This window comes from Mobula hypostoma, chromosome 9, assembly GCF_963921235.1.
Source record: "Mobula hypostoma chromosome 9, sMobHyp1.1, whole genome shotgun sequence".
NCBI classification, from domain to species: Eukaryota; Metazoa; Chordata; class Chondrichthyes; order Myliobatiformes; family Myliobatidae; genus Mobula; species Mobula hypostoma.
The window spans coordinates 46,792,525-46,810,024 of NC_086105.1; the positions used below are offsets into that span (position 1 = coordinate 46,792,525).

Genomic DNA, 17,500 nt, shown 5'->3' on the forward strand with positions numbered 1-17,500 from the left:
TTGTAAGGGTTTCTTTAAACCAGCTCTCGATAATTGTGTACTTACAGTAGTCATGGAGACATGCTGAAGAAGAGCTTCTCTTAAAGTAAAACTAAAAATATACCAGGCAAGTGATCAGATTGCAATAAATTTAATTACACATAGAACAAAGCAAATAAATTAACATCCTTACCACTGAATTTGAGGTATTGGTGATCCAAAAAATTCACAGTCCAGCAGTGCAGGCTTGTTGGCAATTACTTGATAAACTTGGTCAGGTTCAGAAAGCATTCTGGGTGACTCAGCTACAGAGGGTCACAAAACGAAAAGCAGTTCATGCAACTGAATGTTAAATCACACAGGGCTAAAACTTGCAAAGTTCTTACAAGAACTAACAGCAGCAAAAAATAAATACTCGCACTGTCTACTGACTGAAAGGAATAAGAGAACTTTCATTGGCCGAGTCAGAAGGCTGTTACTTCAAGTCACTCCAGAGATCTGTATAAGATGTCGAGGCATGTGAAGGGCTGAACTGTCGGAGGCTGTAGCCCATTTCCCGGGGTAGGGGAGGCTAAAGCTAGAGCTGAGGGGCAACATTTTCCACACAGAGGGTACATGGAGAGGGCTGCCACAGGAAGTGATAAAATCAGGTGCAATGACAATACTGTATTTAAAAGCCATGTGGACAGGTACATGGATTGTAAAGATTTAGAGTGAAATGGGCCAAACGCCAGGCAAATGGAATCAGCTCATTTGGGCAGCACTGTAATAGTCAACATGGAGTGGAGAGCGAGTTTGTAAATCTGGCAGGAGCAAAAGATGTTGGGAATGGTGAGCACAGAGCACCGTGGGAAGGGTGTGAGATAGGTGGCAGAGAAGGAGTGCCAGGTGCAGGGGTGGCACAGGTGCAGACACACCCAGCCCTGAGACACCAGGCAAGATCATTTGATTCCAAACAATTGGGTTATTGATCATTACAGAATGTCTCTCTGATGCTTTCTGCTCCCTCCTATCTCCTTTCCCCTGTTCCCAACCATGACTTCACTCTCCTTGTCCCCTTCTCATTCTCAGTCCACAATAGAGACCCATGTCAGAATCAGGTTTATCATCACTCACATATGTCATGAAATTTGTTTTTTTTTTGTAGTAGCAGTACATTGCAATACCTAAAATTACTGCAGTACTGTGCAAATGTCCTAAGACATTTGCATAGCACTGTAGTAATTTTAGGTACTGCAATGCATATATGTGCCTAAGGCTTTTGTACAGTACAGTAATTATGATTTCATGACTCTGTAAAGCAAGGGTCTCTCAGGTAGATGTAAATGAGCCCAAGGCACTGTTTTGAACAGGTGTCAGCCCTATTGCTCTGACATAGGAACATGGGAACAGTAATAGGCCACTTGGCCCATCAGTTAGCAACAGTGAAAAGAAGACTACTAAATCATTAGACCATAAACATAGGAGTAGAATTAGGCCATTTGGTCCATTGAGTCTGCTCTGCTTTTTTATCATGGCTGATTTACTATCCCTCTCAACATCTTCCTGTCACCTCCCCATAACTTTTGAGCCCTTACTAATCAAGAACCTATATCCAACAACTACGCTTCCACAGCCATGTGTGGCAATGATTTCTCTAGCCTCTGGCTAAAGAGATTTCTCCTCATCTCTGTTCTATAAAATTCTTCCTCATCAATGTTCCAAAGTTCATTTAGTCTGTTCCTGCTTGTCAAAGCTACCACCTTTCCTACATTAGGATGCTGAGGATGTTCTACGAGTCTGTGGTGGCCAGTGCTATCATGTTTGCTGTTGTGTGCTGGGGCAGCAGGCTGAGGGTAGCAGACACTAACAGAATCAACAAACTCATTCGTAAGGCCAGTGATGTTGTGGGGATGGAACTGGACTCTCTGACGGTGGTGTCTGAAAAGAGGATGCTGTCCAAGGTACATGCCATCTTGGACAATGTCTCCCATCCACTACATAATGTACCGGGGTGGGCACAGGAGTACATTCAGCCAGAGACTCATTCCACCGAGATGCAACACAGAGCATCATAGGAGGTCATTCCTGCCTGTGGCCATCAAACTTTACAACTCCCTTGGAGGGTCAGACACCCTGAGCCAATAGGCTGGTCCTGGGCTTACTTCCTGGCATAATTTACATATTACTATTTAACTATTTATGGTTTTATTACTATCTAATTATTTCTGGTGCAACTGTAACGAAAACCAGTTTCCCCCGGGATCAATAAAGTATGACTATGACTATGATTAGAACAAAATCAGCAATTGGTAAAGAGCATTTTAAACCAGTACTGAAATTCAAGGTATTCTTTCTAAAAATAAAGATTGCAGGAAATAAAATCTGAGAATACACTCCAAACACCTGCACTGGTAGGCCAAAAAAAATTAACAAGGTGATGCTATATCATGAAATTTGAATTAACGGATCCCTTTCACCTTATGAACACTGAGTAAAAATAACTCATGATATTAGCTCTAGTAGGAATTAATCTATTGGCTTTAATTCTTTTACTTGTCTCAGATGATCATCTGAAGAGCTGAGCTCTGGTAAATGAAGCTCCTCCCTGACCCCACTCATCACCGAGTCTTCATCTGTTCCATCCCAAGTTGCCTGACTGTCCTCTTCTGCCAGCACTTCAAAGGGGTGCCTAATCATCTGCATCATTATTCACCGCATCCCATCCTGAAATGCAGCATCTTCCAATCCAGTAGCCTATGCTGTCTCAAATCTGTGAAGGTTACTATTCTCCTTGATTGGGTAATTGGCCAAGTAGAGCTATTCTTAACAAGTGTTAATCACAGTGGACGACTACACAACTTGTGAAAGTAAATGGATGAAGAAAGAGGGCAAAACTGTTCTCTAATAGGCTGCCATGAAACTGTAACAGAAGGCTATGCAAAGCATGGCCATCTTGGATGAAGAATTCTGTTAACAGGTGCTGTGCTGATGCAGTGTTCTGAGGATAAGTCCGAAAAGCAAGAGTTGTAATCTGTATGCAACACTGCTCCCAAAAATACAAACAAAAAGAAATTAGGTGTTGAGACTTAAGAGATTCTGCTGATGCTAGAAATCTTGAGCAACACACGCAAAATGCCGGAGGAACTCGGCAAGTCAAGTATCGTCAATGGAGGAAATGAACAGTCCATGTTTCGGGTCAAGATGCTTTCTAGTCCTGATGAAGGATCTTGGGCCTGCAACACTGGCAGTTCATTTCCCTCCATAGATCCAGCCTAGCCTACTGAGGTCCTCCAACATTTTGTGTGCGTTGCTCAAGGTATAGAGACTACAATGAAGGTAAATATTGTCCCTCAGAAGCTTACATTGGGGAGATTAAAATGGGATTTGATAGAAAGATAAAATAAATATACAAAACATGAATTAGGAGCAGTAATAAGTGATTTGGCACTTCAAGCCCTCTCTGTCATTTAATAAGATCATGCCTGAACTGATTGTAACTTCACCATCTCATTCTTGGCTGTCTTTCAGCCCCTTGCCTGTCAACTACTCATCTACATCTGTCTTAAAATTTTGGAAGGCTATTTTTCCACTGTCCTTAATGGAAGGAAATTTTTTCTTACTACATGACAAAAACCGTTTGCTCTAAGCATGGTGTAAAGTGTCTAATGGCCACAGAAGTTCACAGAAGAAACTGTTGAGCAACAGTCTCCTGTCCCAATTAAGTGGAATAGCGTCCCAAATAAGCAAAGAGAATCCCAACTATTTACTTGATTAGTTTTTCTTCTTTAAGAGCTGTCCCAAATAACCATTGCCCTGATGAAGCAAAGGAACAAGTAACTGGAATCCATTGCACTACTTTGGGATTTTCTAAAGGTATTTGTTAAGTTACTGTTAAAAATATATTAATACATAAAGTAATAGCTGAGCTAAGATGTTAGTGTATTAGTTTTGTAGAGAACAGAAATATTGATCATGAGTAAACCTTTCGTTAGCAGGTTGGCAGGCTGTCGTTGTGAGCTGTCACCTTGATCAGTGCTGGTCTGTTCACTACATATTTACAATCCATGTTAATGACTGAGGTGAAAGGAGAGAGGAGATTTCATCTAAATTTGCACATGGTGCAGGGCTGGGTGAGGGAGAAAGCTAAACAGTGCACAAATAATCTGCAGACTAATGAATACATGGCAAAGAAGATGGAGGAACGGCTGCAATACACTAAAATAAGCAGTCATTCACTATACAATAAGAACAGGAAGACAGAATCCCTCCTAGATGATGAAGAACAATAGTGGTGTTCTACGACAATATGGCTTCCCAGCACACAAAATACTGGAAGTTTGTATGCAGGTGTCAGAATTCGAAAGGTAGCTGGTGTGTTGGTCCTTATTGGATAGAGGTTCAAGCATGAGTAAGAAAGCCTTGTCCCAACTGGACCTGGTTTCTGTGACACTTCAACTGCAGATTTGGTCTCCATAATCAAGAACGGATTGAACACTGCAAAGGAAAAGCATTTCAGTCCACGATGCTGTGTCGAATTAATTAAATTAGTAATCAAATGTTCAAATAAATGAATCCCTTCTGCCTACATAATGTCCACATCCTTCCATTTCCTACATATTCCTACATGCGATTCCTGATTGACCCTTCTCTGTTTGCCCTCCACTACCACCTTAGGGAGTGCATTCCAGGCACCCACCACTCTATGTAAAAAACGTGATCCACACACCTCCTTTGATTACCCATTCCTCCCCCATCTCACCTTAAATGCATGTCCTCTGGTATTAGACAGTTCATTCTTGGGAAAAAGGTACTTGCTGTCTACTCTGTCTATGGCTCTTATAACCTTATAGCTTTATCAGACCATCCCTTAGCCTCCACTCATCCAGAGAAAACAACCCGAGTATGGCCAGCCTCTCCTTATAGCGCATGGCCTCTAATCCAGACAGCATCCTGGCAGGGAGACCTCTTCTGCCCCCCTCCAAGGCTTTCACATCCTTCTTATGACAGGGTAACCAGAAATGGATGTATTACTCCAGATTTGACCCACCTAGTGTTTTATAAAAATTCAAGATAACTTCCCGATTCTTGAAATCAATTCCTCGACTAATAAGGCAAGCATGCCACATGCCTTCTTCACCTACCTATCAACCACACCTGTGTTTATATAACAATTACAGCACGGAAACAGGCCACCTCGGCTCTTCTAGTCCGTGCCGAAATTCAGGGAGTTTCAGCCACATTCAGGAAGCTATGAGCTTCAATCCCAAGATTCCTCTGCCCATCAACGCTATTAAGGGTCTTGCCGTTAACAGTATGCTGTCCTTTTACGTCTGATCGCCCCAGAGCTACACTTCATAAGCTCCCTCTGCTATTTCTCCACCCATATATGCAACTGATCAAGATCCCACTGTTTTTTTTGCCAGTCTTCTTTACTATCCATAACACTACCAATCTCTGTATCATGTGCAAACTTACTAACACACCCATCTTTGTTTTCATCCACATTATTTACATAGATCACAAACAGCAAAGATCCATGCAGAACACTAGTCACAGACATCCAATCAGAATAATTCCCATCAACTACCACGCTCTGCCAATTCTGAATCCAAAACAGCCGAGTCACTGTGGATACAATGCATCTTCTTTTTCTGGAGCCTCCCAGGAGGGATCTTGACAAAGGCCTTATGGAAATCAATGTAGACATCATCCACAGTTCTACCCTCATCAAACAACTTCACTGTCACCAATCGAGATGGTAAAGGCTGGCTAAGCAGATAACTGTGGAGTTTTCCCCTGAGGTTATTTCAATGAAACATTAAAGATGCTGAGAGTAATCGACAACAGAGGAGCTGAGAGGCTGTTTCTATTGGCTGGAGACTTTAGCAACTGGGGGCACATTTCTGCGATAAGAGGTCAATTACTTTGGTCTGTACCGTGGTAAATTTCTTCAGCGTGTTTTGTATCTTTGGAATTTTCTTTCCCAAATGACCGCAGCTTCATGGTCAATGGGAATATTTGTGATAGCAAGTCTTCACTCACTTCTAATTCCTGATATTGTAGTCCTGCCCATTTCCTTCCAACCCCTGAGAAAATGCTCCTTTTTTTGCGCCTACGTCATTATTTTTTATGGGTACCTGTTCATTCATTGCATCACTTTGAGGAGGCCTAATATAGAGTGAGAAATCGTACCGAGTACATTGACGAAAGCATTCGCCATTAGGTATCCATGCTCATTTGAAGCATTGCACTGGTAAACGGCACTGGATGAGGTGTGGACTTTGGTGAAGCTGATGGTGTCTTCCATTACATTCCTGCTGATGTCACTGGGGGCATCTGTCAATCAAAAAGAAATCAGTATTTCCTGATGAGAACATCACATCCAAAATTCATTTACGTAGTACTACTGTGTCCACTGTTCGTCCTCATACTCACTTTCAATGGGAAATCCGTTGACCAGCCATTGGATGGCAGGCTTGGGATTGCCATTTGCTCTGCAGATGAGTCTCCCATCTTCCCCAGGAGCCAGAATCAGGTTCTTTGGCTCACTGATCCAGTACGGTGCGGCTGTATAAAACCAGTATCAAGTCAGAGCCTGCAGTCGCCCACAATGGTCAACATGGCTAAAACTGCCAAACTTAATCTGATTACTTATGCTACTATTAAATGCTGGAACAGACTCAAGAATGGTTAATCCCATTCTAAAATTCATTTTCTTTAATGGGAGGTGGGAATTAGGCCAGGCAATGCAATGAAACTCTACCAATGGGAAGAAACTCAGTGATGATGGGTTCTCCCAGTGGGAAGACAGTGAAAACCTGAATGGATGTTTTCTCTCACTGGAACAATCGAACAAGACATATCACGAGGAAATAAGTTTCCCTGCTCAATGAAATCACAGCTAATTTTTTTCACTATTTTCATCAACCCTATATACTTTAATTCACATAATACCCGAACGTTCATTGGGCTGTATGTGGAATTAATGAAATTTACCCTCAGGTGAAAAGTATTATTCTTGCTCAAATCTACCCTGGCCACAAAATATACTTAACCAACATCCTAAAAAGATTATCGTCTTGCCCATTTCAACAGGGAAGACTTCCTGTAATTTACTTGCAAACATTCTGAGGGTGACACTGCTGTCAAATCAATTGAGCCACTGATGTAATGGAACTATGGGGATAAAAAGCACAAGCTCCTGGCAGATGCAATAAGTTATCTGCACAGACTGAATTCAGAGGTGTTAAGGTAAAAAGTATTTTTCTACGACTCAGGCATTGTTCCAAAGCCAAACCATTCCCAGTGTCCAAAAATGCAGCATACTTAAGTCTTGGATTCCAACTCCAACCTCTCTGCCTACATAAATAGTGCGGATGACACCCAACAAAAGAAATAGTGTGTACTCTTTGGCTAGAGTGGTTATCTTAATTGTGTCCATGGTATATAACTCAGCAGATATGTGTCCTGATCAATATTAATATTGACAAATTAATTGATTGCTTGCTATCAATATCACAGGTAGCCATGTCTGTCTAGTTAATAGTCACCAGAACATATCACACTGACATTTTTCAAGATAGGAAAAAAGAAGTGGAAGTTTAATTTTGTCACTCTCTCCACTGCAGCTAAGCATCCTTTTGCATTTGCCCAAGCTACAATGAAACGTCCCTCTGTGGCAAAAGGAGTTGATATCTGCGAGAGGAGCCAGACCTTTGACTGTTACTGCAATAACATGTGAACTGGTTCCCAAATAATTCTTTGCAGTGCATCGGTATTTCCCTGCATCTGCCTCCGATACGTGAATGATTTTCAGGGTCTTCTTAAAATTGATCTCAAAGGCTCTGTCACTGGGTAGCTCTCCCCCTTCTTTTGTCCAATGGATTACCGGTGTTGGCCTGGAACAGAACAGATGAGGCTCAGGTGAAAGTGTCTTTTGTAAGGACATACCTTAAGTGTTTATTAAAAAATGGTTCAACCCATGGAAGACAACTTTTCAATGGGTTTTACAGGGAACTGTGAATGGAATCCTTCCCAAAACAATGGGATAGCGGTAACTGAACATAGTGCTATCAGATGTTCTGTCTCTAGGAAGGGACGATAATCAGACTTCTGCTTGATCTCTAGGTTGGATATCAAAGATTACTGGACATTATATGAAGAGCAGGAGACTATTAGCTGAAGCTCTGACAAAAAAAATTATCCCTCAACTGACATCACTGTTCATTTTATATCTCATTGCTATAATAAGGTTACCATCTGTCAGCTGCTCTTCATGAGAATTTCCATTCCTTTGCAATGACTTTGGTTCTGATTCCTCCACCACTGGGCAGAATTTTCCTGTTTCTACACCATTCACCATCTTAAATATCTCTGTTAAGCCTCCTTCCAAGCAAAGTAAACCCAGCTTCTCCAGTCTATTTATATTCATGCAATTATTCTGGTAAATCTCTTGTTCATCATCTCCAAAGCCTTTACTTTTTTCCTGAAGCGTGATGACCAAAACTGGCCATAATACTCCTGTGGTGGCCAACCCAGTATTTTATAAAGAGTCAGCATGGCATTTTTGCCCTTCTGCTCTGTACCTCCATTTATAAAGCCCAGGATCCTGAATACTGTGCTTTCTCAACTGGCCCTGCAACTTTCAATGAATCAGGCAAACGTATATTCCTGTACCTCACTGTTCTTGTGCCCCTTTCAAAATTGTGCTCCACAGTTTAAATGGACACTTTTCATTCTTCCTTCCAAAACCTAGCACTTCACAATGCTCAGCGTTACATTTCATCGGACACATTGCCACCCACCCCTGCAGTCTGACTCTATCACCTTGATGTCTATTACTCTCCTCCACAAGTCCTCCAAGTTTAGTCTCATCTGCAAACTTGGAAATAACACCCTTGTGCACCCATCTAATTCACTAAAATATTTTATGCAGTCATCCTAGTGTGTCCCTCTGATAAATTCCATTGTACTCCTTCCTCAAGCAATGGTCATTACCACTCTTCCTTTTCCCTTCTTAGCCAATTTTTAATCCATGTTGCTACTGCCTCTTTGGCACCATGGCTGGACAGCTTTGACTGACAAATCTCTGATATGGCTCCTTGTCATTTGTACCACTCTTCGCTCATTAATCTTTTCTGTTACTTCACCAAAGTAACTCCATCAGGCTTTGTTGGACAAGATTTACCATTGGCAAATCTCCATTGGCTTTCTTTTACAAATTAGAGTTGTGGTTTCTAGAAGTGTCCCCCACCACCAAGAATAAACTGATTGGTCTTTGGAACTTTGTTTCTTGTGTCCTCTCTTTAGAACAAGGGTGTGACATCTGCAATTTTCCAGTCCTTGGACTCCAACTTTGTTTCAACAGATGTTTAGAGGATTATAACCAGAGCCTCTAAAATTCCTATCGTTACTGCTTTCGTCAACCTTGGATGTCTGTGTATCTAATAATTTAACCACTTAAATTGCCCCCATCCTTCCTTGTATATCCTTTCTATTTATGGCTAGACCATCCAAATAATATGGCTTGTAAGTTTTTACATTGGTGTAATGGCAACTTCCTTCAGAAAGCAATGATCTGATCATCAACTTGTTCAAAGTGATAGCTTCAACATAGTGCCCTAAGGATGCTTGACATCCATCCTAGAAGACAAGTAGGAAATGGTTTACCATCTCCTCTTTATGAGGCAATGTATGGAGAACAAGTCACCCCCCACCCCCAAATGGGACAAGTCAACTTACAGGCCTTCAGCGATGCACTCCAGGTACAACACTTGTCCTCTCAGCACAGTCTTCCTGCTGCTTGTACCCCTGGGGGTGAGAATGGTGGGCCTTCGCTCGCCTGCAGGGCTGTCTGTAAGCACATAAACCACTGATAGGTCAGCAGAACCAAACTGAACAGCTAGTGTTGGGTGCTGCATTGTAGAAACCAAAGACAAATAGATCCAGAAACCACTTTAGAAAGGACCACAGTATTAGTAATGATCAGAGGAGGTTAATCACAAACAATGAGACACATTTAGGGTCACCAGCCCTTCAGGTTTGTTTAGAGTCTTCAAAAACTGAAGATTAATCTCCAAGAAGCAAGGAGGAAAATTATTCTTTGGAGGTAGCATGGAGGGGGTGGAAGCATCACCATCTTTAAACACACTCTCTTATAACAATTAGAAGAGATGGGACTTTCTGATTGAAGGTCAAGACTCATCCATTTGAGCAACAGGGAATGTTGGCTTTCCAAAAGGCTTGGGAGAGTTGTCCACCACAAAGCTAGATGCAATGGGAAACAGATCATGGAGCAGTTGCAAGTCAGAGTAGACCAACTGAGATCAGGCAAGCACAAGGTCAACACAGGCTTCCAGAGTTCTCTCACTTGCAGTGGCAAAACACTCATCGAACTGACACCACCCAAGCCCAAGGGAGGTGTAAGAACATCTTTGCATAGAAGGTATCCATTAATCTGTGTGCAGTGGGCATATGGATGAGAAATGATGCATGTCTCTCTGTAAGTTCTTTTGTTTAATAAACCAACTTACTTGTTTAACTTGCTAGCTATCTTCTAGTATCTCAGACAGTGACACTGGGGAGGAAAGCCCTGGAAGTGCTGCCTGGTTTGAAAGGATGACTCCAACTAGATTCACTTGGTGCAGTCTCCATGATTAACGCACAATAGCCCAGTAATAGTTATTAATATCATTACTGGTCTCAAGACCCTCTCAGTCACATTTGCTGGACTGCCACTTCCAAGTATGGGTGAGGCATCTTTCCGGATCACTAAGATTAAATCCACATCAGTCAGGTGTTTGAGAGAGAACTACACTACAATGTGAAGTCAGTTCCAAGACTCCTGTGAGGGATGGTGTAGTGATATGGACTTGCTGAAACACAGTCATAATGCAACTAACTGGAAATAATCATGCCAGCACTGAAAACCTTGGCAATGATAGATACTTCTTATCTTCAAATGGGGAAAAGCTCTAGAGCCCACAGTGAATTAGAGTGGGAGTCAAAGTGCAGAACGTTTTGGAAACAAAGGCAGAATCATGGACAGCTTGAAGAAGCAACCAAAATCAAGATTGCATATCACATCCAGAAACTGAACAAATACACATATAACTAACTACTGTAGATATGGACAAAACCAAATGGAATCTATCATGTTCTGCATGGGTAGTTTGATACACACATTGAAGATAGTGGTAGGAAGAGAAAGGTATTGAGGGAAGAGGTATGAAATAGAAGGAGAGACAGGTTGTATCAGGCATCTCTAGGGAAGCAATCCACAAAAAATGCTGGAGTCTTTAGTGGATAATTCCAATATTCCACACAGCATGGAATGAGAAATTCAGTGAACAAACAGACTTAGTGATTGAGTGAATTTATAACAGTATAGTCCTATAAATATTAAATTAATTGTATAATTTCATGTGTGCAAATACTTCAACAGATTATATGCAACACATACAAAATGTTGGAGGAACTCAGTAGGTCAGGCACATCTATGGAGGGAAATAAACAGACGATCTTCATTTTAAAGAATCTCAGTCCGAAACATCAACTGCTCACTTTCCTCTGTAGATGCTGCCTGACCTGCTGAGTTCCTCCAGCATTTTGTGTGCGTTGCTCAAGATTTCCAGCATCTGCAGAATCTCTTCTGTCTCTGTTATGGATTGCATGGATTTATTTTCTTGTTAAAGGTTAAATTTATGTATATACAAAGCTTTTAAGAATCAGTCAGTTTCATATGCAATGACCCCAACTCACTGTTTTCTACTGACATGGTAGTAAAGTTGAGAGCTGCTGCCTTTTACAAAGGATGTTCTGCTCATAGCTCTACCTCTGTCTACTTATTAGGCAAGCAGCTTCGCAATGAAAATTCAGACAGTACACTTGGGTAAATGTTCTTCAGTTTGGATGGCTTGACAATGACAGTTTGCTTATAATTATGCTTAATCACTCTGCCAAGTTGTTTGCAGATGTTCCGAATAAAATGGAAGATTCTCTCACTTTCCCCTCTGGCTCAGTATTTTAAAGGTGGGGTCATGTTCAAATATGGGTGGGGGACAGCCCCTACAAAACAATAAGAGTTTTAAGGTTGTACATGTGTGCACTTATGTTGCATTGAAGTGATGCTTGAAAGGCAATAAAAGTTAAATTCCTGAGCATCTCCCTAATTCCAAGCATTTGACAGACTTCTAGATATCACTGCTTGGAAAGGGGATGCCTGTAAAGATTTGTGAAGACTACAGGAGCTGTGTTCCAGTTGGGTAGCTCTTACACTTAAATGTAGCACAATGTGCCGAATAACTCATTCCTACACAGTGAGATTCCATCATAATGTTACCTGCTAAAGCTCGAATTAGAATCTTACCTCTTGAGGTGCTTGCTGAAAACCCGTCCAAAAGAACCAGGTGATTCTACACAGGATCTAAATGTAGCCCTGTCTCAGGTGTAGGGAGGAAAGCATGAGAGAGAGAAAGAGAGAAAGAGAGAGAGAGAGAAAAAGAGAAAGAGAGAACAAGAGACAGAATGAATGTGAGAGAAAAACCAAAAAAGAGAGAATGACAGAGAATGAGTAAGCAAGAGATAGAGAGAATGACAGAAATAACTAGAGAGAAAACAATAGAGAGATTGAGAGAGAACAAGAGAAAAAGAGGAAATAGAAGGGAGTGAGAAAGAGGAAGACAAATAGAGAGGAGAGAGAGAGAAGCAATTGAGATAGAGAGGAGAGAGTGTCTAGTGCAAATAGAGCAATCCAGGCTCCTTCAAACAGCATCTTACCTTTGCTGTGCACTCAGTAAAAAAGAGGATCCGTTTGTACTTCTCTGCTGAACTTCAGTGCTACCTTCAGAGGATCCATGGAATCAAAATTCACTTTCCTGAAGCAGCTACCCCAAAGTGACATGCACAAGCTGTGACCACCTGTTCAACTCAATTTCTTCCAAAATTTGAAGTCCACTCTGTAGGTCCAAAACTCAACCGTTACCCACTCCTGCTACCAATCTGCTCCTTCCCTGGCTCCAACTCTTGACCTATAACTCTTTGTCCCAGTTCACACTCCTTGTCCCGGGCTCACCACCCTGATACCACCCTAAGACAAGGCTTGAGTCCTAATGAGGACATTTTCACCCCCCTCCTTGAGAAGTTCCCAAGATCAAGAACATGCAAGGACCAAGTATTAGTTATCAAGACCAATTCTTAGCTCATGAGTACACAGCAAGAACAGCGGCAAACTATTTGACTGCAGAAACTATTGTTGTTGACCCAGATCCCAGCTCTCAGGGGCTACATTTTGGAAGTTTTGAACAGCGATCAGGAATGAGAATCTCCAAAATCCTGTCCATCTGACAACAGGCACTCAAAGGTGCAATGAACCGCACGCATAAACAGCAAGAGATCTGAAGGTGTGACCCATAACGGTTAGACAGTCTCAGACAGTCGTAGAGTGATAGTATGTTTACAAGAAAGAGATGTTACTGTTTTACTCCATGAAGCAATTTAATGTTATCACCAGGATTATTGTTGTTATACAACAAAGAGTGAGTGAATAATGAGGCTGAGTTTAGTGACAGACAGCTTTTGACTAGGAGCAGAAAAGGGACTGGAAGTGGTTATAGTTGGATGACAGAATCTAACTGGTGTTAGAACATAAAACTCGGAGGCACCGTAACTCACCACCGTATAGCTCAGTGCCATTGGGGTAAACTCCGTAAGTCTCATTGATCGTGCCCACTGAAACAAACATAAGAGCATTGTCCACATTGAGGAGAAGCAAGGAAGGGCTGAAATGTTTCACACAGTCAGCATATACAGAAGGCAAAACAAACATAACATTGGACTAGGCTATTCAGCCCCTCAAATTATAAACTAGTCATGGCCAATCTGTGCAACACACATAAAATCTATCCTGATGAACAGTCTCAGACCGAAACGTCAACTGTCCCCTTTCCACAGATGCTGCCTGGTCTGTTGAATCCCTTCAGCATTTTATGTGCGTTGCTTGGATTTCCAGAGTCTGCAGACTTTCTCTTGCTTCTGGTAGCCAATCTGTGTCTAACTGTACACAGCTTGACTCTGTAACCTTCAACACATTACTTACAAAACTAAAACCCAGCAATTTCTTGTTATTGCAGACCTTCCTTTCTGCTCTCTCCCACTTTTCAGAATTTTAAAACATCTTTTATTCCTAACTTTTCTGAGTTCCGATGAAAGCTCTTCACTAAAGCATGAATTATTCTTCTCTCCATGGATGATGCCTTACCTGATGAGTCTTCCCAGCATTTCCTGTTTTAATTCAAAAGTCTGTTGAGGTCTACTTTGACATTCTCAAATGACACCTGTACTCAGCAGCCCATTGGAAAGGGAGAGTTGTCCATGAGAAGAGATGCTTTCTGACATTACCTTGAACTCTCAGGATATCTAGTTGTAAAAATGCCTTGGAATTCCCTCTTTACCCAACCAAATCCTTCCTTCCCCACCCCAACTTTTCATATAATCTCAGTGAGATCTCTGGGTAAGGCAAACATTTTATGAATTTGTCTTAGGACTCCTATCCTACGCTCAATTTTTGAAGATGTGCAGTGCACTAACCTCCATAGACAATAACAGAGTCAAATGAATAACTTAAATTCAGAACTTGACATAAGCTAGGGGAAAGCAGTTGGACAGATGCTTAGTGTACTGGCTCCAAACTTCTCCCTCTTGCTGTTTTACTGAAGACTTTATTTAAACAGACTGCCACTGCAGATAACTAAGCAAATATGCTGCTCATTTGTATATCCGTGTTCTACTGGATCCCTCCGAGAATTGGTTTATTCCCAAGGTCCTTTGGACCAATGAATCAAGCATCCATTGGCAGCACTTCAACACTATTCCCTTTTCATTCTACCAGCATTGCCATTGTCTCCCTGCGGATTTGAAGACCCATCTATACTGGGGCAATCCACAGCTGCCCATTAACCTGCCAACCTGCACGCCTTTGGGCTGTGGGAGGAAGCTGGTGCACCCTGAGGAAACCCATACAACCACGGGGCAAATGGACAAACTCAACACAGGCAGCTCCAAGAACAGGATTGAACCCCGGTCACCTGAATCATCAGGCAGCAACTCTACCGCTGTGCCAAGTGTATGATCGAGAACTTTGATAAAATGTCAGTGAGCTAGGTTTGCAGGTTGAGACATACTTTCAAATCCAGCTTGTCCAGGAGTGACCAGGAGTCCTCGTCACTCCAACTCCTGCTCTCCTAAGAGAACTTCTCTGCGTTTCGTGGGTGCAACCCTTGAACAGCACAAGTCAGAGAATTTTAAAATCATGGCGGGGATGTGAGAAATGCCAATGAGCACCAGGGTGAAGGGTGAAAGGTAAAAGGACTTTGGTGCAGGGGAAGGCACGAAAAGCAGTGTTCGAATATGCTTATATTTAGACAAGGTACTAAAGGAGAGTCCAGTCAGTGAACACTGCAGGAGGAAGCAGAAGGCATGGGGGTTTAAGCGGCAGTTGGATCAAGGACAGCCTGACTTCTTGGGCTACTTCCAAAAACACATCACTGAACAGTGTTTTACTTTGTGCAAAAGGCTCCATTCACTAGTGATATTCCTACGTAGTTCACTGCACCAAAAGAACCTATCAGCTGGAATAGAGTTGGCCCTGAGAACAAAAAGGCCAGGTAGACACTTGCAGGCAAACACGGAGGTTACAACTTCATCCTTGCAAGGGTTTATCTTATGTTCCAAGTCACCACCAATCCCTACCTGGACAATTTCAGAAAGGACGTTGAGGCACACCTGACAAATAGATATATTTACTCAATATTATCTGGGTACTTCCAAGCAAGTCAGGATGGTTCAAAAGTACCGGCCGTCCATTCTGGAGCACTAAGTTCAGGAATACATTCATTGTCCTGGTGTCACAAGGCCAGAACAAATCAATGATGTTTGCAATGACCTGACACTCATGGGGACTGTTGGAGGGACTCCCACGATGGGATCTGCTGCACTGCTGGAACGTATGTGTCAGTGATATGCTAACCCTCACTATCTGATTCTGGCCACTGGTGTTGCCACAGGGTGGAGACAATGAGTGGAGCTCTTAATCTTAACAGCTTCCAGGGACACTCTGGACCACCTAGAGAAAGGACAGGAAACCAGAGGAAAACTGAGGGCAGAGGCGAACAGACATCTTGAAGAGTGCCCATGAAATAAGTTTTGAGAAGGATTCCAAGATATTCCAGACTCCTGCAGTTGCAGACAAGTCTTAACTACACAGAAGATAACAACTTAGCACTTTTCCGTCCCACTGGGAGTGGTGAACTGGCACAGAACATCCAATTGCTTTCTGGGAAGATCGGGAAAATTTCCAACTAACAATATTCATACCAAACTCTCCAATTATTCTCTCGGAGGTTCTTCCTTCCTTTCTGTGGCCTCCCTATGTACAAAATAAGAACAGGTCCACTTGGACTCACATGCCTAACCCACCATTCAATATAATCATAGGAGATCTTCCTCAGACTTCACCTTCTCTTCCGTATCTGTTCCCCACCATTGAAGTTTCTATCAAAAATGTATATGTTTCAATCCTAAGAAATAGAAGCAGTTGGCCCTTCAAGCCTATTCTCCAGTCAACAAAACCATAGCTAATTCAATCATCCACTTCCCTGTCCAATCCCCAGAACCATTAATTTTCCTACAGTCTTCCCATCTATGCCTTCAGGAACGCAGCATCTGTAACTCTAAGGCACAGAGATTCACACCTCTGAGACAAGAAGCTCATCGCTGCCCTAAATAGTGGACTCTCTATCCAGAAGATGTTCTCAGACCTCTCCACCAGACAAATGGCATTTACCTTGTTAGCTCCTCTCAGAGTCTCATATTTTTCCAAGTAATTGCCTCTCATTCTTCCAAATCACACAGCATCAGCTGTTCTGCTTATTTTTCCCCACAGACAGATAACTGTCTCAAACAGGAATCTATTAGATAAACCTTCTCCACACTACGTCCCAGGACTCCTTCCTGAAATAAAGGGACCTTTATTGAATAGTACATGTCAATCTGCATATGGTCTCAGCAACACCCCACACGATTAGAACAAGATTTTGATAATCTTGCATTCTAATCCTTTCACAGTACTGGCCACCATTTGTTTCTTACCTAGGTGAACTTTCTGTATTTGAGGACACAGAGAGATCTGGATCAGTCAGGAAAGTTTGCTGAGGAGTGGCAAATGAATTTCAATGCAGGTAAGTGTGAGGTGAAGCATTTTGGAAAGGTAAACAAATCTAGGGCTTGTATTGCAAATGGTACAGCACGAGGACTTTGAGAATGGGAGTTGGAACAGTATGTTACAGTTGTACAAGTCACTGTTGACACTATGTATAGTTTTAGTCGCCTTGTTATCTAAGGACATGAAGAAACTGGAAAGAGTGCAGAAAAGATTTACAAGGATGTTGCCAAGACTGGATGTCCCGAGTTATAGCGAGAGGTTGATCAAGCTGGGTCTTGATTCCACGGAACGTCAGAGAATGAGGAGCAACCATATAAATAT

At 42.1% G+C, this 17,500-nt stretch overlaps 1 protein-coding gene across 11 annotated transcripts in view; it reads right to left on the bottom strand.

Moving 5' to 3' along the window:
* Window positions 1-17,500, bottom strand: part of nrcama (neuronal cell adhesion molecule a) — a 257,866-nt gene that overhangs the window by 88,562 nt on the left and 151,804 nt on the right. For 7 of the 11 annotated variants that reach the window (XM_063058233.1, XM_063058230.1, XM_063058224.1 and 4 more), the window contains 6 exons: window positions 13,633-13,689; window positions 9,703-9,814; window positions 7,675-7,859; window positions 6,397-6,528; window positions 6,154-6,297; window positions 173-284 (listed from right to left, as the gene is read on the bottom strand). In XM_063058233.1, coding sequence (XP_062914303.1) covers window positions 173-284; window positions 6,154-6,297; window positions 6,397-6,528; window positions 7,675-7,859; window positions 9,703-9,814; window positions 13,633-13,689 — 742 coding nt within the window. The remainder of the gene's footprint in view (window positions 1-172; window positions 285-6,153; window positions 6,298-6,396; window positions 6,529-7,674; window positions 7,860-9,702; window positions 9,815-13,632; window positions 13,690-17,500) is intronic. The other 4 variants (XM_063058228.1, XM_063058227.1, XM_063058232.1 and 1 more) reach the window with 1 other exon arrangement.